Source organism: Heliangelus exortis, chromosome 6, assembly GCF_036169615.1.
Source record: "Heliangelus exortis chromosome 6, bHelExo1.hap1, whole genome shotgun sequence".
Lineage (NCBI taxonomy): Eukaryota > Metazoa > Chordata > Aves > Apodiformes > Trochilidae > Heliangelus > Heliangelus exortis.
The window spans coordinates 21,737,183-21,759,605 of NC_092427.1; the positions used below are offsets into that span (position 1 = coordinate 21,737,183).

At 41.2% G+C, this 22,423-nt stretch overlaps 1 protein-coding gene across 14 annotated transcripts in view; it reads right to left on the reverse strand.

The window, feature by feature from the left end:
• Positions 1-22,423, reverse strand: part of HDAC4 (histone deacetylase 4) — a 258,653-nt gene that overhangs the window by 92,210 nt on the left and 144,020 nt on the right. For 12 of the 14 annotated variants that reach the window (XM_071747136.1, XM_071747134.1, XM_071747132.1 and 9 more), the window contains 3 exons: positions 15,218-15,368; positions 9,827-9,947; positions 3,825-3,946 (listed from right to left, as the gene is read on the reverse strand). In XM_071747136.1, coding sequence (XP_071603237.1) covers positions 3,825-3,946; positions 9,827-9,947; positions 15,218-15,368 — 394 coding nt within the window. The remainder of the gene's footprint in view (positions 1-3,824; positions 3,947-9,826; positions 9,948-15,217; positions 15,369-22,423) is intronic. The other 2 variants (XM_071747128.1, XM_071747126.1) reach the window with 1 other exon arrangement.

The following is a 22,423-nucleotide window of genomic DNA, read 5'->3' on the forward strand; positions in this document are numbered from 1 at the left end:
CTTGGGGGTCACATTTATATATAGGTGCAGGCCATGTTTCCAGTTCGTGCATCCCAGTGGACTGAATGAGTGCTGGCCAGGAGTTTGGCAAAATTTCTAATTTAACAACTAACTGAAATACTGTCACTTGGATTAGAAATCCTGATTAGCTGTCAGGTCACAATGAACACAAGGAATTCCTCCCTCTAACAGGAATAATTGGGAAAGCTAGTGTCTGACAGGATATGGTCCAGCCCTCCACAGGATGTAAAAAAAACCCAAAACCAACCAAAAATCCCTATGTGAGCAATAGGAAAAGCATGTTATAAAGTTATATTTCTTTTTAGTTTTTTAAATTTAAAATTTCTCTTGAATTTTAACTGATAAAGTTAAAATTCTCTTCAGCCTCTTACAATCTTCAATGATAGCAGTTGTGTTGACTTTCTAATGAAGAGCTTTCTTTAATACATTCATTGCTCAAACTCCACAAAGCAGGGAACACCATGAACAACCTTGCTGCTCCTGGGCAGAAAACGAGGACATCATTTTCCTCAGAAACCCAAAACTGAAGATCTACATTAAAAATAACTTCAGTAGCTCCAAGGAAGCTGTTGACAAACAACTCTTAGGCTTATCAAAACGGGCTACTAAAGACTGTCCCAGCCCAGAATATAAAATTACTCTGAAAGGATTTCCCAGAGATTTTCTTACAGCACACACAGAAGCTTTGTTAAATTTGGAAGGCACCAACCTTGTTCTGGGGGCAGATTATTTTCCCCTCTCAACAGCTGTTGACAAAATACATACACTAAAGCAAAGGTGTATCTAATAAAGGAAACTACACAGAAGAATCCAGTTATTTAACAGCAGAAGCATGAGCGGCACCAACTGAACTGTTCTTAGTGCAGTTAAAAAAGAAAGAGCTCCCAAGTGTTTTAGATAGAGGGAACTGAGTGAAATGCATCCCCCAGCCAGGCTAAAATCAGGATTCAAGCAATTAGTAACTGCACCAGCCAGCAGCCTGACAGGAAAACAATTTAATGCAGAAACCAAACAGCCAAGAAACTGGAACATAACTTAGTAAAACAGATTTCAAGGATTTCAAGGGACAGGATGCACTAGGAACATGTTGCAAGCACTGTTTCCCATGCTGAACATTTTCAAGAACTTTTATGACATTAATTCACGCACACATTTACCAAAGTGAGCGTGAACAGCTCACCAGGTCTCTCCCACCACATTCACACTCAAGAGTGCACAGAGAGAGAACTTGTGAACACATCACGATGCTATAAATAAGAGTAAAGAAAAGGTGAGCACAATGACATGTTTATTCTTCCTGTAGTTTCTCAACGTGCACAACACACTCTAAAAGCACCCTAGAAAAAATGACCTAACTGCCTTCCTGCAGCCCCCTAAGTTGCTCTACTCCTAATGCTGATGTTGGTCAAATTCCAGTCCTGGTATTCAGAACTGTATTGTGATGGACTCTGTTATTTGAACTGCAAATATTTAATCAAATTTAATAAAACTGGACTATGTGATATGGTGGTTTTAAATTACAAACACAAAGCCAGAGTTTTCCTTGGTGCCAAAAATCTGAAAAGCTCACCCGTAGTAAAGAACTTTATTTAGGACGGGCTCCAGCCTTCCCTGCCTTTTGTTTACACCAGACTGTTCAGGAGCCTTTCTTCTCCAAGCAACATAACATTCTTGGCAATGGAACTTCTGCAGGATATTGCTGTGCCAGAGAGTGAAGTGCTGTTGCATTGAAAGCAAAATAAAAGAAAACAACAACAAAAAATATTCTTCCCTGAACCTTGCAAGTGAACTCATACATCTCACGGACCAGTCCCCAAAAGATTAATGCTGGTGCCCAAAAAGAACAAGCATCAGCATTCTGGAAAAACAAAATCAGCTCAGTATCTTCTGTTTTAAAACAACAATGATTTGGGTTTCTTCCATTTTTAAAAATGTGATTAGATACATTTATCATTCTTAATTCACCCTGTCTGACAGGGCTTTTATTCAGACAGGGTCTTATTTAGAGCTCAGTCTAGGAAGCAACAGAGGGTGAGATGTACAGATGCTTTCCTTCTCCTGCAGAAATTTCCTTCTGCAACACTGGAAGCAAGATGGTGAACTGATCCTCAGACTCAGTCTGAGAAATAAGGTCCCCTGAAGTGATGAGCAAGGGACATTTCACAGCATGTCAAAGCCCCTTTATGCTGTGGGGATGCTAACACATCAGAAATGGATACCCTGGTTCCCCAAGGTATAGGAAAGAGATAAAAAATCTCTTGGAATCACACTGGGGCCACAAGCCCAGACAGCATCATTTTGGCTGTGCCAGGCACTGATGACAGAGTAGCACCTACCTCAGGGGGTGTTTGGCTTTTCATTATCTGGAAGTAGAGATTACAGGGTGTCCTACCCTTCAGCAAATCCAGTTTTCTAATCTCTGCTTTTGGAGTCCTCCAGAAAGGGCACATTTAAAACAATGACCACCAAAAGCACAGGGCGTGCCCAGGAAAAAACCCATATCCTGGAAAGGGCTTCCCAGTTCTTGGTTGACTTTCTGTGCAGCTGAAGTGTTTGACACTTGCCACCTAATCCACTACACCTTGTGAGGGGCAAGACAGTCTACTGCACAGCAGATGGGAATCCAGCCACAGATCCATTCACCAAGCCAGGTGCCCACAATATCTCCAAAAAAGTCCTTAAATTCACAGTACTGGGAAGCAAGAAGCATAAGGCATGTGTGTGGCAGTGTATTGGTTTTCTCATGAGATGGTAAAAGAAGAAAAAAACCCTTGAGTTTAACAACCTAATGAGAATGATGTTAAAAGATACACTGCATCTAAGAACCATTCTTCTATCAGAAGTGCAGTGAGAACAGCTACACCCCTACCAGACAGGACTGGAGGGGCTGTCAGCTCTTGGGAACTACCTTAGGGCAGCCAATTTGAGCAAAGACAGTAGCAAACCTACAGAGAGATTAGGTTAACACAGCAACATTCCTCTCGGGATGTCACACTTTTCTGGTTCAATCACAACTCTTCTTTCCTCTTACCTCCACTCCATCTTTTTAGAAAAGTTTTTTTCCCATTTTGAAGCAATTTCCCACCGACAGCACTGGTTACACCATCCACACAAGTAGCATTGCTCCCCAAATCAGGATGAGCTTTTGGAAGCTCTGTTACTCCCAGAAGGAAATATCAAGGATCCCGAGCTGGCCAGGTAAGAACCTAAGGTTGTGTTGGCTCAGGCAATATGGAGGAGGACCACAGCCAACCAAAACAACCTAGTTTATATAATGTATAGCTGAGAAATAACTGACCTGCTTAGCCACCATGCAGGAAAAAAAACTAACTAAGAAATAACTGTCTAGGTGTGAACCAAAACCTTTGCAGGAAGTCCCAACGCTTTGACTGGCAAAAACATTTTTATTTATTTTAAGTAGAAACATGTATATAAACTGGAAATCCCAGATGAAATGAACTTTTCTTGGTGCTTTTCTCACTTGGCAAAACATACTTCGACTTCAGACACCCAGATCACTGTATTAGCTTTGACTTAGGGAAAACATCTCACCAGCTTGGACACACAACTCTGCTGTCTGCAGCTTTGCAAGTCAGTGAACCCCCAGCAACTCCAGCCTCTCTCTAACACTGCCCACACAGCAAGAGATAATGTGGGAGCAGGACGCAGGGGTGCTTGTTAAATAAATCATCCCATGGAATACAGCTTTTTGGTACCATAACTTCAAAAAAACCCAAACAAATAATAAGAGGACTAAGTGTCACAGCACGGTAGGCAACAAAGACAGTCCAGGTGTGCTCTACCTGTTTTTCTGAGTGGGAAGTCATCTTTGGAATCGTACATGCCCAGTACAGGGTGATTGTAGGTGCCGGATACGCCAGTTTGGGGTGGGGAGCTCTGGTCCAGAGAGCTGTGCTGGGTCTTCCTGCAGAGAAGAAAAGAGAAAGAGAAGGGAGAAGCTTTACATCAGTGACGTGCGAAGTCAATAAATCATCTTCACTGAGCCTACTATCTTAGTGTGAAACTGAGCAAAGGAAAAGATGTTGGTACAAGCTTCCTCCTTCTAGGCATTCATACAAAGAAAACACTGAAGTCTAATATACAGGAAGGTAACTAAATGCAAAAGTTTAATTTTCAGCATTAGAGTTGCCCTGTTTAGCATGGCTCCACTCATTAAAATACGAGTACAATTTTAAGCATGTATCTGGGCTGGGTTTTGCCAAGTCCTATTCTTGAAGCTGTGCACGGGTAGAGTTACCACCCTCAGCCACAGCACAGATGAACTATTTCCTGTCAGGGAATAAAACCCAGACAGAGCAGACAAAGACTAAGGATGAAACAAAACCAGAGGGACAAGCACATGAGATACCACATGTTTAGCTGGTTAACAGCAGCCGTGCTGCATAGGTGGTCTCATGCCTTTTGCTTCACTGCCTCCTGACCCAAGTACTTCTCAGAGATGGGGCCAAAGTACTCAACACCTTTCCAGATTAACTTCTTGAAGCTGATAATTTATAGCTTTGTTTGAGCAGGCTGCTGGAAGTAAATTACAGTCTGTTTGCTAAGGATATTAAATAATGAATGAGTTTTCTAAGCCTCCCACCAGTTTGTTGGCTGCATCTTTCCTACCTAATGACTTGAGCCCAGCTTTGCTGTTTCTCAGGAGCTTTACCAACCCTGATCAGCACAGACTTCAGGAAGTCTCCAGACTGTGAATGTTAGCAGAGTAGCTACATCAACAGAATGACTAATATAGCCATACAGGTGACAGTCATACAGCTATCAAACAATTTTAGATTTTAAGATTAAATAAAAAGAGTCTAAATCCAGAGTTAGTTCTTTAAAATGCTAAAGAATATGGGACACCAGAAAGAAAGCACTCTGTCAAAAGAAGTGAATGTTTGAAATTTCACATTGCCTAGTAACCAGGCATTCTTGGAGACCCTGGTGAAAAAGCTTCCCCTACAAAAGGTTCTTTAAGGAATCAAAAATGAGCCATTCCCCATTGAAAATTACCCCAATTCATCCAGTTCCTCAAGCAGTACATTCTGAAAGCTCAAATCAGAAGTAGACTGTTTGGCAAGATACAGAACATCAATTCCACTACACGTTATGCCCTTCAAAAAATAAGTGGTTCGTGAAACATCAGGAAAAGGCATTTGATTTTCTATGTGATTTTCTAACAAAAAACCTCTGAGAAGTTTATTTGAAGATCTACATCAAAATTTTCTATACCCACAGTTCTTACCAAGCAGTGTGATTCACTGTGGTTTCCTAAATCCTCCCCCCTTTATATTCCAAACTTCTCTATACACACAGGCAGAATAATTTTTCAGACTTTTACACAGTAGTAATATTCATTAGCACATCATGTACTTTTTTTACACTCACACCAATCAATGTCCCACATGTACACATAGTTTAATCATCACCTGAAATCAAAACAGAACCAAACTGAAAAATACTTGAATCCCTCCTGAAAACAGAAGTTGCTTTCTCTGCTGGGATCTGCTCATACCATGGGAAGGCAGCACACAGAGATGTTTCACAAACAGGAAGCCCCAATGCTGCAAGCCAAGAGCCCTCAAACCCACCATGTCACACAATGACATTTTCTGCTCTTGCCTATACAAGCAATAGACTTTTTCTTTTTTTTTCCTTTTTTTTTTTTTTAATCATGACCTAAGCTGCACAATCATGTACATTGAAGCTATTTTCATCACTTTGTTAGGGAACAGGGCCCAGGAACTCAAAGGCCCTGTTTAGATATGCTTTGGGGTTACTGAATGACAGATACTAATGACAGATATTCAACTCTGCAAACAGGAATACATTATATTGCTTGAGGACTGGGATCCAGCACCCCATGCTGCTCTGAGCAAAATGCACTGGTCTGCATGCCTGTTCCAAGAATTCCAGAGGTCTTGAAAAGGATGAAATTGTATCCTACATTGAGCTTGCACATACCTTCCCATAACACATCCCCTGTTCTTTGAACGCTTGAGGTGCTTCAAAAACCCATATAGAGAGCAAAGGACACATGATACTTCCAACGTATGGAAGATTCAATTGGAAGGAACTTCTTCACTGGAAGAAGTGGTGATTAAACACTGGAACAGGCTGCCCTGGGAGGTGGTTGAATCACCTTCCCTGGAGGTGTTTAAAGGCCATGTAGATGTGATGCTGAGCGACATGGTGTAGCACCAGACTCAGTGGAGTTAGGTTAATGTCTGCACTTGATGATTTAAAGACCTTTTCAAAATCAAAACAATTCTATGATTCTATATTCAGGCAATATAAACCCAATATATATGTCAAACATATGTATCTCTGCTAGAATATATGCAGAGACTGCCAACACCTATGTAGATTGAAATAATTTAGTGTGTAATTATATCTCTGTACCTCCTTACCATGCAAATAGTTGGTTTAACTTCCTTTCATGGTTGCTACTGAATTGAGAGGCTACTTCCCAAGCCCATTTCTGACAATTTCCTAGGGAAATAATAGCCCTGTTTGCTAAGCCTGAGGTGCTCTGTCTGCTAAGCTGCTGTTGCTGCTAAGCTGCTCTTACTTATGTTAAGTATCTTGAAGTCCAAAATATCCCAGGAGCAGGGCAGTCCCAGTGAGTTCAGAATCTAAAGGAGGGACGGTATGACAATAAAACTCCAAAGAGTCTCTTCTCTTGTTGCTTATCATCAACGTAATCTGAAAATTATAGCCTGCAAAGATATTTTAAACAATTGAATACAGACTAGAACTGTAGATGTTAAAACCAAGTGGCTTGAATACCGCAGATCTGAAGACTGAGCAAGACCTCAGTGAAAGCCTCCAAGAAGCACTACTGAGCACTAGCAAGCTCCTTTCTTTCATTTAGTAGATGCTTTGGACTATGATTAGACACTGCAAAACCTCTAAAACTGGTTCCTTTTCATCTCAATGGTTGATCCACACATGTGCTTGTGATAAGGCCCTTTAATGTCAGTACAAAATATTCACTGACTATAAGCACCCAGTGCTGCACCACTAAATGACAGTGTTGCACAAAGTTCAGCCAGATACAGGACACTGAAGGCAAAAGCACATGGACAACTTCATGGACAACTGAAGCCTGGCCCAAAGGGCCAGGGAAACAACAGCTATTTCACATGTCAATGGAACATATTTCATGTCAGAGCCATTGACGTAGAACTGTTGTGGTGTTCTCAGGACAGCCGTTTTTTTCCAAGTAATGCTTTGCATTTTCCTTTAAAAAAGAATTCACAAAGCTTAATAAGACCAAAGGAAGTGCTTAAAAGCAGGCATGTCATTTAAAAGATGATTTCAGCATCTGTTACCACTTAATTGGCTTGCCTGCTCACAGTAGGAGCATCAAGTCTATCTTCTGCAAGCCTTGTTTGCCTGTGCTAAATCCAAACACCACCCAACTGAATCACATCAGAAGTATGTGTGTACAGAAATATCTCTATAACTGAATTGGTAACCTATGAGATGCCATATAAAGAAACAGTAATATGTAATTAATTTAAAGCCTTTCTCCTTTAAAAAAAAACTAAACTAAAATTTTAAATAGAATGGAAACTCAGAATCTTCAGCTTCTGCCCTAACAACCGAAGGGTCGTTAAGAGAAGACATTGCAGTCGGGTGGCCCTGATGCCATCTACCCTCCTCAAAGGCTGAGCAGAACCAGTTCAATCCTGCTTGCAACTCACTCAGACAGACCCTTAGAAAGATCTGTGAGGCCTCCAAGGGCCTCTCTTTCCTTTTTCACATCTTGTGGTAGAAACCAGAATACTGATCCACGTAACAGATGGAGGGAAAATGAAGGGGTGGTAAGCACGAGAAATCTGTAAGAAAAAGGCTGGTCCCTTCTGCAACACTTTGTATCTTGTCTCTACCTGTTGGTATCCCTGGAACATCACAGGAAAGGTATTTTTTGGTTAACATATGCCACAATAAACCTAAGTGATGCATTGATGCTCGGGAAGTCCTCAGCCTTTGCTTAAAACAGGAAACACACTGAAGCCTTCCATATGACCATCACCCCTGGCTTCCTAACATGTACAGAATGTGCAGACTGTACATGTGCTGCTGCTCTTTGTTCCAGCTCTGAAATGCTGGACTCTGGGTGAAAAAGCTGTTAATTGAAACCGTGGAAAAAATGAAGGAATTCAGACTGCTCTCAAATTTATTTTTTGCTTTTCTAAATTCACCTGTGATGGCTATTCCATCTCAGGTTTCTCTAGAGCCAAAGGATCAAAGGTTTTGAAAGCAAGCATTTATTATCCTTAACTCTAATTGAACTAATTCTACTTTTGCATTTCGACCAACTGGAAAAAATGGAGAATGTAGTGGCTCAGAGTCTTCAACTGCTTTTCATAAAGTTCCCAAATTTCTTGGTAAGATTAAGTTAAAACCAGTGGAAAATCAGTTATCTAAAAAAGATACTTATGTTGTCTTGACTGAAATTCAATTTCTTTTATTTCTTCTACTATCCTTGACAGTGACCTAGTAGATCTTAAATATTATCTCTGCATAAACTGATAACCACTCACTAGTTAAGCCAGTGCTACCACCATACCATTTTAGTGTTAAACTAGATTTTTTGAGATATATTAAAACTGCTAAATCTCACCCCAGTGGAATAATGTTTGAATTGTGCTGCCAACTACACTTCAGTATTTCTGCACTAGCTCATAGTTGGGATACCTTTCAAATTGAATTTCAGCTTAGTTTCTTGAATTTGGAAACATCTTCTGGCTTGGACCTTATTGTCCCTGTACATATGCTTATTTCTTAAGACTGAAAATACTGTCAGATACTTGAACACAAATTTCATGGCGAAATGTAACTGACTTCAGTCATTCAGATTTTTTTTAATTTTACTGTCATTAAAGACAACACCCCCAGTCTCTCTTTTAAAAAAATATATATCCTAATAATATATTTTACTAGATATTTTAATAGGTATATTTTATAGATACATTACAGTAGCAGGAGTTTCCAAATGATCTAAAATTTTCTTTTCTTTTGTTTTATACAGTGAATTTCTGGAAATGAGACTTGTACCTTATTAATAAAGCCATAATTCATATTTGCTATTTGGTGCATTTGAACTAAATAAAGAAATCACTCTTTGTACCCGCGTCATTATAACATCAGCTGTTATCTTCTCACCCCACATGATATGGGTTTTCTAGGAGACAAATAGCTAAATAAATACAGTTAATAAATAGCTAAAAATACAGTTGAAAACATAGCTGTTGGGGCAATTGTGGTTCCAAACACAGACAAGATGCACTTGATGTTTCCAACAGTTTACAGAGACAAGCCAAGTAAACAGAAATTTCAACCTAGAGAGATTCAGATGAGCTGTAAGCATTAAAGGCTTTGAAAATGTAACACTAGCTCAGCTCTCCTAAGTTACAGATCATTAAAATAACAAGTAATTTCCCCATTTTACTGAAGTTCAAATTTTATAACACCAGGCAGGATGAAATCCTGGGTGAAAAGCTAGAGAGCTTATAGAGGCTGATCTTCATGGCAGAACTTGCAAATTTGAATGGTCAGGGATTAAAGATGACCGGAAGGACTTCTACTCACAAAAATATCGTGAAGAGAAAAATTATTCACACTGAAACCTTCTGAAAAATGCATTTTGGTAACATACAGCAAAGTCAAACCCTGGCTCTATCCCTGCTCTGGTTCATCCAGTAAAAACATCAGGTCTGGTTCTCTCATCTCCAGCAATTTTAAAAAAAGGTGGCACCGGGTGAATCATAGAGACAAGCCCAGTACCACTTACCCATACCAGAAGCGGGGATCACTGGATATACAGTGGTTGAGATTCCGGTGTGCCAACGCCTTTTTCTTATTTAAGACAAATTCTTGTAATTTCATCTTTACTTCTGTGCTTGCCACTGCACCTGAGATGTCAAAAAAAAAAAAAAAAAATCATTACAAAAAAGGTTATTCAATCAATTCACACATTTAAGAATTTAAATGCCAAAAAAAGATTCAGAATGAAATCTTTGATTTTCAGTCAGAAAGCAGAACTTTTCTTTCAAAGAGAAAAGAACAAAGTGCCTCCAGTAAGGAGCTCTTCTTCTGGTTTCTTTTTGCCTCAGCTTTGCATATAATCACAACTTACGTTTGAAAACAGAGATTTAATCAGATATTTATCATTTTACTATAAAAGATTTCTGAAGAGGATTTCTACACTTGCATAAAAGTACATTTAGAATAAAGCTCTTGTACAAGGTACAATCTTTCTTTTAATCCAAGGTATTTAAGAAAAAGTCTTATGTACATGCAAGTTTTTAAATGTCACATCTGCAAGCACAAGGGGAATGAGAAGAATCTCATATGTAGATTTTGTCTTGAAAATTCTTGTAAATAGGGACCTCTTTGTTCAAAAGTATCTGTGTACAATAAGATCTATGTAATATTCCAATTCATTTACAAGTGTGCAATCTATTTCTTCAAATAGAAAATCTAACATTTAAAGAAGAAAGTCAGTAATTTTGCAGCTTAGAGTTAAAATGTCAACTGTGTAATTTCTAATCATTATTTCCTCCACAATAGAGACCAGTCTGTTCTACTGCAGTGATGGATTAAAATTACCATTCGGTTGACAGAACAGATTCGCAGGCAGAGTTCCTGATGGAGTAATGCATAGAAAGTTTGGCAAGCAGAACATGTGGAAAATGATGCTTCATCTATACCACAGCATAAAGCAAGAATTCCAAAGAAAAATATCTGGGCTATAAGAGAATGGAAAGGCCAGAAAAACAGTTCTACTGGAGACAAGAACATAAAATATGACAGAATGATCTTTAGTCTCTAGGATCCTGCCCAGCAATGGCATTTGACAGAATGGTAAATAACTTTTTATCTATACAACAGTAGAAACCTGCAATACTTCTATAAAGCCCAGCCTGAAGATTTAATGCTGCTCAACAATTGATGCAGCACTGAAAAGCTTGAAAATTCACTTTTTAGGAGCCCAACCTTTCTTGCCAGCTCTACAAATATGTCTGGTGTGAACCCCAAGGGGAAGCACAAAGGAAGAGCTTGAGACAAATTCATACGAGTGTAGCAAAATACATGGCTAGATGAGAGTAGGTGACAAACTCATGCTTAAAGGCTGCCTTTCTCTAAGCAGTGCCATCTTTATTAATGTCTTCAAAACAATCAAACATCACTGTGTGTTCTGTCAGTTTTAGATAAATCTAACTTTTCTTAGAAGACCTGAAGCTCAACATTTTTGGATCCTAAGGTTTACAAAAGCTTCCCTGGCAAGTCTTCCTCCTTAATTAGAAACTGGAAGCCCCTACATATACTTCACAAGCTAAAAATGTGTGGGCTTTCCCTTCCCTGGGCAACGCTGGAGACACAGGCAAAGCTGTCACGCAAGACTCCTGACTCAGCTCTTGACCCTTGATGTGAAAGAAAAAATAATCTAACTCACTTTTAACAATCTGTACTGGGTTATTTTGGACCCAATCGTGGGCAGAAGGACAATTTCTAGTGAAGATGTTTAAGAGGATTCAAAATGAAGAAAGGGAAAACTTGTCACCTATGTGATCATATGCACAGAATTCGAGAGTGCTTTGGGTTGGAAGGGATCTTAAAGATCTCCTGGTTACAACCCCTTTACCATAGGCAGGGACAGCTCCTGGTAGACCAGGTTGCTCCAAGCTCCATCCAACCTGGCCTTCAACTCTACCAGGGATGGGGCAGCCACAGCTTCTCTAGGCAACCTAAGCCAGTGTCTCACCACCTTCACAGTAAAGATTTTCTAGTATCTCAACCTCCCCTTTTTCAGCTTGATACCATCACCCCTTGTCCAATTACTTCATGTCTTTGTACAAAATCCCTCCCCAGCTTTCTTGTAGCCCCTTCAGGTACTGGAAGGTGGTCTAAGGTCTCCTTAAGCCTTCTCTTCTGCAGGCTGAGCAACCTCTCAGCCTGTCTCCATAGCAGAGCTGCTCGAGCCCTCTGAGCATCTTTGTGGCCTCCTCTGGACTCATTCCAACAGCTCCTTCTTATGGTGGGACTAGAAACAGAAAGCACCTATACTGTTCTTGTTTTATTTGATCCTTAAAAATTAGGCAATAAACAACCTTGAAAAAACTCCTAATGAAGCAACTAGAAGGGACTGAAGAATACTGAAGGCCAACACTGCTTCCTGGCAGACCTGTGCTTTTCTGCTTCTCCAGAGAAGCATCTCTCTAACTTCCTTGCTTGATCTGTTGCTGTTCTTCATGCATGGCACTGGAGGGTCTGTCTTCATCTTCATCCACTTTGGTCCTCAGAGTGCTGGATGCCCACCTCAAGGTCCCAGGGAGAACTCCTATTGCCTCAGCAAAATGAGCAAAGTACTGCAAGCTAGGACACCTCTAAAGAGTCAAAAGACTGAGCTTCATTACTACCAGAGGAAAAAAAAGACAAGTTCCATATTGTCCCATGATCAAGTAGTACTGAAATAATAGGATAAGGCAGGGGTAGTGGGAAGAGGACAAGGCAGAGCAGGACCAGGTTTCTTCAGGACAGAGGAGGCTGCACAGTAAAGGAGCAGAAGAAGTGAGAGAAAAGACTTTATGATAGTGTGGGCTGGTCACAGCAGGCCAACTTGTACAAGGAAATACAAGACAAACCATGATCCCAGGCTGTCTGAGTAGGAAGTGATGGAATACTTTGTGCTCAGAAGCATCTGGATGCACCAATATACAGGACCAGTTCGAGAGTTCAGTCTTATCAGTAGAAAGACAGGAAGACCAACTCTCACTCCTTATCCTGCAGAAAACCCACCTTTACTTTCATACATATTTTCCCTCTTCTCATGGAAGTCATCCTTTGATCAAATGCTTTATGACAGCAGACATAAGATCACAAGGGACAGGTTAAGGGCTCCAAGATGAAAATGCAAAGACCTGATATTATGTTAATCTAAACCAATTTCTGATTTGCCTTCTAAAAGATACAACACATTATATTTTGGCTTAGAGTGATGGAGGATGGAAGGAGAATGAGCTATACTCTGCATTTATTATGTACCCTTCATGTTTCAGAGGAGGACAATTTTAGCTATGTTGCGCTTAGCAAAATTTTCTGATGTGAGAAAAATAACTTAAGTATTCCTAAGAGCTGAGCTTGAGAGCTATAATGATTACAACACCATAGTACTTCTTAAATAAAAAGTAATTTAAAAATAAAGCTGTAGCCATGGGAACAAGTTCTTCAACTTAACATTCCCAAATTCTGGTTTTTTTCCCCTACATCTATGTGTTTAATCCCCTACATCTATGTGTTTAATGCCATTTTTCAGAGATTCAGGCATCTTAATTTATTTGAAATTCCTTTAATAAGATCAGCCAGACACCAGTCTTGCAGAGGCCCAGCAGAATATTGATACACTACTGATGATGGGAATAGCAGGGTGAAGTCAAAACACTTAAGAGATTCCATCCGGTTAAAACCAACCTTTACATGGGAAAGGAACACAAAGCAGCCAGAGAACAGATAGGAACACACACGGCAGCCAGCCAGGCACCAGAGTGGCCAACCTGCAGTATCATCACCTTTACTCACTCTTGAATGATAAACTGCTTCTTTTGAGTAGATTCTGATCCTTTGTTTTTTCAAGTATTTAAATGAAAGAAACATCAACCAACTGCATGCAGACATGGGGGACCTCCTATGACCCACTCTGCAAGGATATTGGGGTAGGTCTGTAGGTACCTCATTGTAGCTGCAGTTTGAAGTCAGGATGACCATGAGCCAGCAATGTGCCCTTGTGGCCAAGAAGACCAATGGCATCCTGGGGTGCATCAAGAAGAGGTGGCCAACAGGTAGAGGGAAGTTCTGGTAAGGCTGAATCTGGAGTACTGTGTCTAATCCTAGGCTCCCCAATTTAAGAAAGACAAGGAACTGCTGGAGAGGGTACTGCAAAGGGCTATGAAGATGATTAGGGGACTAGAAGATCTCTCTTATGAGGAAAGGCTAAGGGATATGGGGTAGCCTGGAGAAGGAAAGACTGAGGAAGAATCTTATAAAGATTTATAAATACCTGAAGGGTGGGTGTCAGGTGGATGGGACCAGTCTTTTCTCACTGGTACCCAGTGAAAGGACAAGAGGTAATGGGCACAAATTTGAACATCGGAAGTTCCAAATAAAGATGAAGAGGAACCCCTTTACTTGGAGGATGGCAGAGCACTGAGACACAGGCTGTCCAGTGAGGTGGTGGAGCCTTGGTTAATGTCTTCTCTGGAGGCATTAAAAACCTGAGTGGATGGCATCCTGTGCAACCTGCTCTAGGGTGAATCTGGCATGGCAGGGGGGTTGGAGTAGATGCTTTCCAACACCCACATTCTGTGATTCTGTTGCAAGATGCACATGCAGGGAGTGGGGAATTCAGCTGTGAGATTTTTTTTTTTTAGTCTCTTAGAGGCTAGTAGTCTTTTTGTACTAGAAAAATTCTTTTTGGAGCTTTCTACTGTTCTTGGTCCCCAGTAAGCATCTCTTCTCCTTGTACCCCCACTCTCCACTACTTCCATCCCAGGCTTCTTTCTCCCATTTGAAATGAAGACCTGGTGAGTTGATAGTACAACTTGGCAAGGTATTTTTCCTCCCGTTCACTTCTAAAAGAGCACTGAACAAGCAACCTAAGTGTCTTTGATAAGGGAAATTGTGAGGCCATAATCATTTCACTGAGTCTCATGAAGTGCATAATGATACACGGGAAAGCCAACCACAATCCATAACCTCATGAAAGAAGCACTTTCTGAATGAAAACACTTTAAAGCTAAGAACTGAGAACTCGGCTACATCTTAAAAGAGTGAAATGAAGCAAAAGAAATGCAGTGTGCATCTGGTGTATTTTATGGGCTTAATATTCTGCCTCCATTAGGAACGCTGCCAAAAATACTTCAAAAAATGTTAAATCAAGTAAAGAGACGATACGCTTCCTTTTGAAAAATGCTAAAATGGCATTTAGTAAGACAAAAATGAAGATAAAGCATAGAAATACATTTCTCTTACCCTCAATACCTCCTAACCGTTTATACAAGCTCTCTGTGAAGCCCAGCAATGTAGAGAAGCTATCATGAAGGTTTCTCCAGCTTTAAAAAGCTGCTTTATGGCTTCCATTCATCTGCTCTGTCATCATTGAAACAAGTGAGCTTTCACTACTTACTCTCTTTTCCTTTCTCTTTGTTTTTTAGCTGCTGAAGTTTCTGCTCTCGGTGCTGCTTCTCCAGCTCCTGTTCCTGTCGGTGCTGCTCCAGCTTCCTCTGGTGCTCCAGAAGCTCCTGCTGATGCTTCATTGCCAGCATCTCCTGCTGCTGCTGCAGAGAAAGGACAAGGGGGAAAGAGCAAATTAACACCATCAGGCTTCCCAGAGCTAAACCAAAAGTTGTTCTCAGGTGACAATAACGTTGGTTAATTCATAGAAATAGGAAAAATGGCATTTTCCTTGTCTAGAGCCTCCTGGAATGAGGTTCTGGATCCTGGACTACTCCAGATGGACCTTCATTTTCTCATTATCTCTCCATCAAGTATTTTAAGTCAAACATAAGGATACCTCAGTTATGAGTAACTCACAGGTTCACAAAATCCTGTGCTGAAACAATATAATTGAGCTCACCAACTCTAAAAGATCTTCTCTCTCCCTGTGTAGATAGTAAGAGTTCTCAAAGACTGGGACAACATTTTTAATAGTGACCAAAAGCTGGTCACTTCTCATCTACTGTGCAAGCCTCACACCCCAAGCCAAACACAAAAGCATTGGCTGCCTTGTGGGGATGGTCATCATCCATTTCCAAGCTGAATTACAGAAGAATTGATTCATCAGTAAAAAAAAAAAAATCTAATAATCTCTCAAGGGAGGATCTACCCTGTCCCTCTCAACTCACACACATGCACAGGAAGATTTGAGAGACAGGCTGTCCAGTTCAAGTCAAGATTTGCCAAGCTTTATCAAATGGGATGTTCAGGACTTGAAACACCAAAGGCTTCTGCCCTTTTCATGGGGTCCCTTGCATCTCCAAATCCTGGATGACGTGCGTGACACACCAACTTGCTGGGAAATCTGGGGTGGATTTCCTCAGCTAAGAGCATCCTTTCATCCTTTTTAGGTAGAAAGAGAATTCTCCCACAGACTGGAGGCAGCAGTTTGATCTGCTGGGCCCTGGGGTAGTACCTGTCAGTGCTCAGAGGACACCCAGTGTCTTGACAGCCAGCCAGGAATAAGCCAGGCTGTGGAAAAGCAGATGACAAATGACAGTCTCAGCAGCTTGCTGCTTGGCTGGGTGTGACTGGATCTCCATGGGGCTTGCAAAAGACACTTCTCCCCTTAATTCCACTGAAAATTGCTTTTTCTTAGAAGAACTATCTGGGCTGCTCCAGTTATTCCTGCAAACCAAACCCCCTCACTGCTCCGATCACCATGTGCCCACCCTGAGCTCTTTATGTTGGCAGCTTATAAACCAGCAGCTTGACTGGAACCTGGCAGCCTTCACTTTTCAAAACCCTCAGCACTTGGGTGATAGATGAGACTTCGAGGTTGGGCTTAATGGGTGCCTGTGCTCAGATACCACCCACTGCTCCAGGATCACAAAATCCTGGAATGGAAAGGAATCAGGGCAAGCCACAGCTATTAAGAGAGGAAACCTGCTCCCTCCAATACCGTGTCTCACTCCATCCTTCTCCAAACCCTGACAGCATGTTTGTATGCAAGACTCCCAACCCCCAGACATTGATTTCTCCTTTTGCACCTTTTTCCATTTATCCTTGACAGCAATTTCTTGGTTTAATTTGTGGGTTTGTAAATTTCTACTATCCAATGTTTCAGCCATGGATAAACTATATACGATACACATAAAAATACAACATTCTATATAAAGATGCAAAAAAATTAATTCAAGAGGTACTTTCCAATCTGCCTGGCTATCTTCTGGAAACTCTCCATAGAGAAGTCCCTGCTGCTGCTGCTTCCAAGCAGGCAGACTGTTGTAAAACACCAAACCCCAGTTAGCAGAATTTGCCATGATTGCACCTATGTTTCCCTTCCTAATTCTATTGAATTTTATGTAAACAACAAAAAACCCAGACTCTGAGAATGTACAAAAGGAGAAAAAAAACCAAACAAAAAAACCCCCGACACACAACAAAACCCCTAAAACTAGTTATTTTTGTTTTATAATTAAGCAGCAGCTTCTACTAACACATCTCCATTTGGAGAAAGAAGATCCTTTCAGACTTCCAACAAGTCCACCACATGGTGGGCTTTTATAACCTAGCCATAGAAAGTATGCAAATGAACAATATTTAATGCACAATATGTTAAAACAGGTTTTGTTATTTCTTATGAAATCAGGAGCCTTTTCTCTCCATCTGCAGTCTCCTAAGCTTTGCATGCTATGCTTCCTGCAATGGTTTACATACATTAGGATGCTTTAAAAGGAGCTGTGCTTTCATTGACATCTGTAGTGAAATGTAAATGAAAAGCCCAATTTATATCTGGATGGCTTATAGAAGTTTCATTAGAGATGTATTGTTTCCACTGAATTTGACCCCACTTTGCACAAAGCCTACTCTTAATATAGTTTTCAAATCTTTTCAAAGTTGAAAAAGATAATTTTAAAAAAAATGAAGCAACCTCTCCAATCTTCTCCACAAAAAGCAAAAAGAAATCATTTCCTTGGCGTCTGCTGCAGCCTCAGAAAATGCCTGAAGAAAACCCATTTGAATTCTGTCAGAACAGTGGTGTCTTCTTAGGGCAGGAATGTTTCTCCACTATATATATATATAAAATGAACCATCACATTAGAACACAGCACACTGTGCAAAAAAGCCCTTCTTCACTTTAAAACCATAAGCTTTAAAATGCACTTGATGCATAACTGTGCCCCAATTTTATATTTTGGGGGGGGTTACATTTTATACTTCTTATTTAAAAATGTATTTTTCTGTAGATGCTCTGAAGAAAAAAGACCCACAAGGAAGAGAACCCATCGCAAAATTACTAACAGGAGAAGCAGGAAATCAGGTAGCATCAAAAAAGCTGTCCCATGCACAAAATAAACTTCAGGAAAATTATAAGCTTCTGCTTCAGTTATTGCAATCAAGGCCTATTTTAACAGGTAGCAAGCATTCAGAACCATGCCTGAATGTTTCTCCCTCTACTGTGCTCTCATGAGATCCCACCTGGGGTAGTGTGTCCATCTCTGGACATAAGAGCTTCTTATGTCTGACATAAGAAGGACATGGAGCTGTTGCAGCAAGTCCAAAAGAGGCCATAATAATGATGAGGGCTGGAGAAGGCAAAGCTCCAAGAAGACCTTAGAGCACTTTGCAGTACCTGAAGGGACTACAAGAAAGCTGGGGAGGGACTTTTTACAAGTACATGGAGTGACAGGACAAAGGGGAACAGTTTCAAGCTGAAAGAGGAGAAACCAAGACATTAGGAAGAAATTTTTTGCTGTGACGGTGGTGAGACCCTGGCCCAGGTTGCCAAGAGAAGCTGTGACTGTCCCATCCTTGTCAGGCTGGATGGGGCTTGGATCAACCTGGTCTAGCAGGAGATGTCTGTGTCTATGGCAAGGGGATGGAACTAGATGATCTTTAAGGTCCTTTCCAACCCAAAGCTGTCTGGGATTCTATGATTCTATGTATTGTCAACCACAGCATGGTCTTACCCCCCCACCCTGGCCTGCATCATGTATTAAACAACTTCTGCTACGGCAATACTCACCTGCTGTGTGCTTGGCCTGGTGTTTAACCTTCCCTTCACTATCTTAATGGAAATAAGAGGATATTTTTTTCCCTAAAGGCAAAATTTTACAGAACTGCTTTTGAGTGGGATGCAATTGCCCATGCTTTTTGGGTCTTTTGGAAAGTGCCCAAGTTAGGAAGTCAGAAGTGCCTCTGGAACTGCAATTCATGGCATACTAAGAGATGCTTGGGAAGCCCTGGTAAGTATTATTAATTACCAAGAGAAATCATGCTCATGTACCACATAATACACTGCATCTCTCTTTCTGGGAAATGAATCAACGTCAACTCCACAATGCTTGTGTGTTAATTGGGCATAGCTGGAGCGGTGTGTTTTTACCCCAACTCTAATGAAATTTAAATATTTGAGAAATATAAAGTGATACACCAAGGGAAATCCATCGCATTCTGACTAATTCAACTATCAATTTGAGGAGCACATTGTGTGACAAACATGCACACTGTATTAGGGAGCGCAGCTAGGAACATCTGAATTAGGTGCTCTTGCCAAAATAAATATTTATAAATATTTATAACTATGGGGATTCCTGCATATGTTTAATGTCACTGCTCACACTATTTATGAAAACTGCACAAATGTTCAACTGTACCTGCAGTTAGTGTTGCTGGTGCTCCTTCAGCATATATTAATACTAATAAATGTAATAAGGAGAATGTAGAGTGTTTCCAGGTATTTCTCAGCTGTTAGTTAGCCAAGAGGACTCAGCAGTGCAGGGGGTTTTGCCATCTCACTCCTCAATTGTCCTCAGTTCTTGAGCATTGCTATGTAGAACAGGGACTGAGACCTTATCAGTTAGCACACTGTCAACCTCTCTTGCATGAAGAAACCCCTTTTTAAGCCAAGTGGTGCTAGAAGAGTTACCTTCAGTCATTACAACAGAAGTGGAAAAGTAGTGCTCCTAAATCTTCCAGGAGTCTTAGCCCAGAAGCCAGACAGTGCCTTCCCGGGAAGCACATGGTGCTGCCAGCAAAGATCCCATTTTCCAGAGAGAATGAGTATGTGTTTCACAGAGACATGTTGCATGAAGACGTGCAAAACCCCTTCCTGATTTGCTGGATGAGCAGCAAGAATGTGGGTCCTTCCTGCATCCCAGGATCTTGCAGACACTAACATATTCTTCCCTGCAAAGCCAGGGACTCCTCTGCTTCTTCCTTCCCATACAACCACTATTTTATGGGCACTTCTTGCCATTTAATCCACACACTGCCATGGTAAGACTAATTTAAATCTGCAGAGCAGGAGAGGTTTTAAAGCTCAGACTATGGTTCCTAGATTTTTATAATACGTATTTTAAATAGGGTAATGCAATTAGTGAAAGGCAACATAGAACTATCTGTACCCAGACATCTCACTCTTACTCATGCAGATAATCCCACATGCCAGTCTGGGTGAACAACAGTTGGCATATTTATTGCTGATAAATGTTTCCTGTGATCCAAAGCAGCTTAGAGCTGCGGCCAACTCCTAACTTGGATCTCGACCTATGCCTGAGATCACCTACTGAAGGTGCTCCAGCTTGGTGGTACATCACACAAAGAACTTCTGCTGCTCTTTGGATCTGTAGGTGATTCCTACTTTGTCCCAGCACAAGGAAGGGAGTTCAACAACATCGATTAAAAGGGGGCCTGATCCTCCACTTATGGATCAGCATTACCCTTGTACATACACATGGTTTCCATCTCAGACCAAGGCTGTGCTGGCATGATCCAGCCTGGCATAAGAAGATTGGATTGCACTCTGAGGACTTCTTCCAGGCAAGCTCAGAGACTTTGTAAAAACTAGTTCACCTCCCCCCACTGAAGAAGGTTGAAGCTGGCCTCTGGAGGAGGCAATAGCTTCAAAAAGTTGTAAGGAAATGTAAGTAAAACAATAGCTTTAAAATTCACAAGGTAATGCTAGATAACACCAAAAAAACCCACCCAAGTGGATTTTCTCAGCACCCCCTGAACTTGTACTCTTAAGAGCCAAGTATGACCTGAGCTTAAGGTATGACCTAGTAAATGCTCTCAGAAACTTCGCGTAATTATCCTCTCATCTAGCAGGTCTCAAGGCTGAGGTTTTGGTGCAAATAGTGGGCTTAGGGCAAATCATATGCCTTCTGCTTTGGTGAGATTCTACAGTTTTGGAGGGTTAAATCAGGTATTTAAAAGGCTATGGAGCTCAGATTCTGCAAAAAAAAATGAAGGAAAACTGTAGGTGATGATCAAGAAAGAACTTGCCAAGACATGTACACATCAAATGCCCCCCCCCTTAAAAAATTATTAGCATACAGGTGGAAGAAAAGCAAGGATTTTGATAGATTTTTGGGAGAACTGCTGTACTGGGTTATTTTAGAGCGATCTCAACCAATCCTTTGGCCAGACTCTCTGCCTCATGTTCTCTCCATCCTGTTTACCAAAGTCTCGGGCTGTGGCTCCAGTTTCAGGATTCGCTCTCTTGGCTCCATCCCAGCATGTTTCAGATATCTCCTGGAGCACAGGAGCCCAGTCAGAATTAATCAGGGATACAGAGGGGTAAAGGGGAAGTTGTGGTTTTCAGCAGAAGCCAAGACACGAAATTCTGAAAGCACAGCTCAGAATCATCTATCATCTCTCTTCTTGTACACAGCAGCAGCTGAACGTATATTCAGTGCCCCCTTCCAACCATCAGGCAGATTGACAGCAATCAGTCTCGTGCCAGAAGATCCCATGGCCAGCTTCTCTTTGTTATGTGGGGAAACTGTCCTTTCCAGTCGACAGCTTCCTGGGCAAGAGACTGATCTTGGTGAGACATATCCTACTGAGAATGTCTGGTGTTTGAATTTATGAAGCTCAAATGCCTCCAGGAAAGGGAACGATGGTTATGCTCCCTGATGGCCGGCTCTAGGTGAAAAGATCCCATGTTAATAGTTAGGCAGTTTTGAGCTGGATATATAATTTTGTTTCCTCATTTCCTTTCCATGCCATTACTGCTCACCTCTCCTAAAAGGCTGAAAGCTTGCACAGCAGATTCGTCCTTCTGAGCCCTAAATATCTGCAAAGATATAGCCCTTGGAATCCATCTGTATGTGACTCTTGCACCCTGACTGCCCCTCCAGTCTAGTTTTCTATCCTTTCTCCAGAAGCAGAATATCCAAGAGTGTTCCTAGAAAGCAGTGAGCTTCGTTTGTGGCATCCAGCATGTTCAGTTCCTTCTCCCATTTTCCTCTCCAAAGGTGAGAAAAACTCATTTGCATTTGCTTCTGCTGTGCTTTATGTGGTTATTATTGAAGAGGAGGACAAAGCCATACATCTTGCACCAGGAGGAGGGAACATCCATGTGACCACAGATGACCATAAGAAATCTCTAAATCAAAGAACCATCTAGATTGTTATGTAAAGGAAGAAGCTCCAGACATTTAATGCTAAATGAGACATGCATAGAATCATAGAATCACAAACTGGTTTGGGTTGGAAGGGACCTTAAAAATCATCCAGTTCCAACCCCCCTGCTATGGGCACAGACACCTCTCACTAGACAAGGTTGCTTCAAGCCCCATCCTTAACCTGGAACACTTCCAGGGATGGGGCATCCACAATCTCCCCAGGCAACCTGGGACAGTGTCTCACCACCCTCACAGGAAAGAAT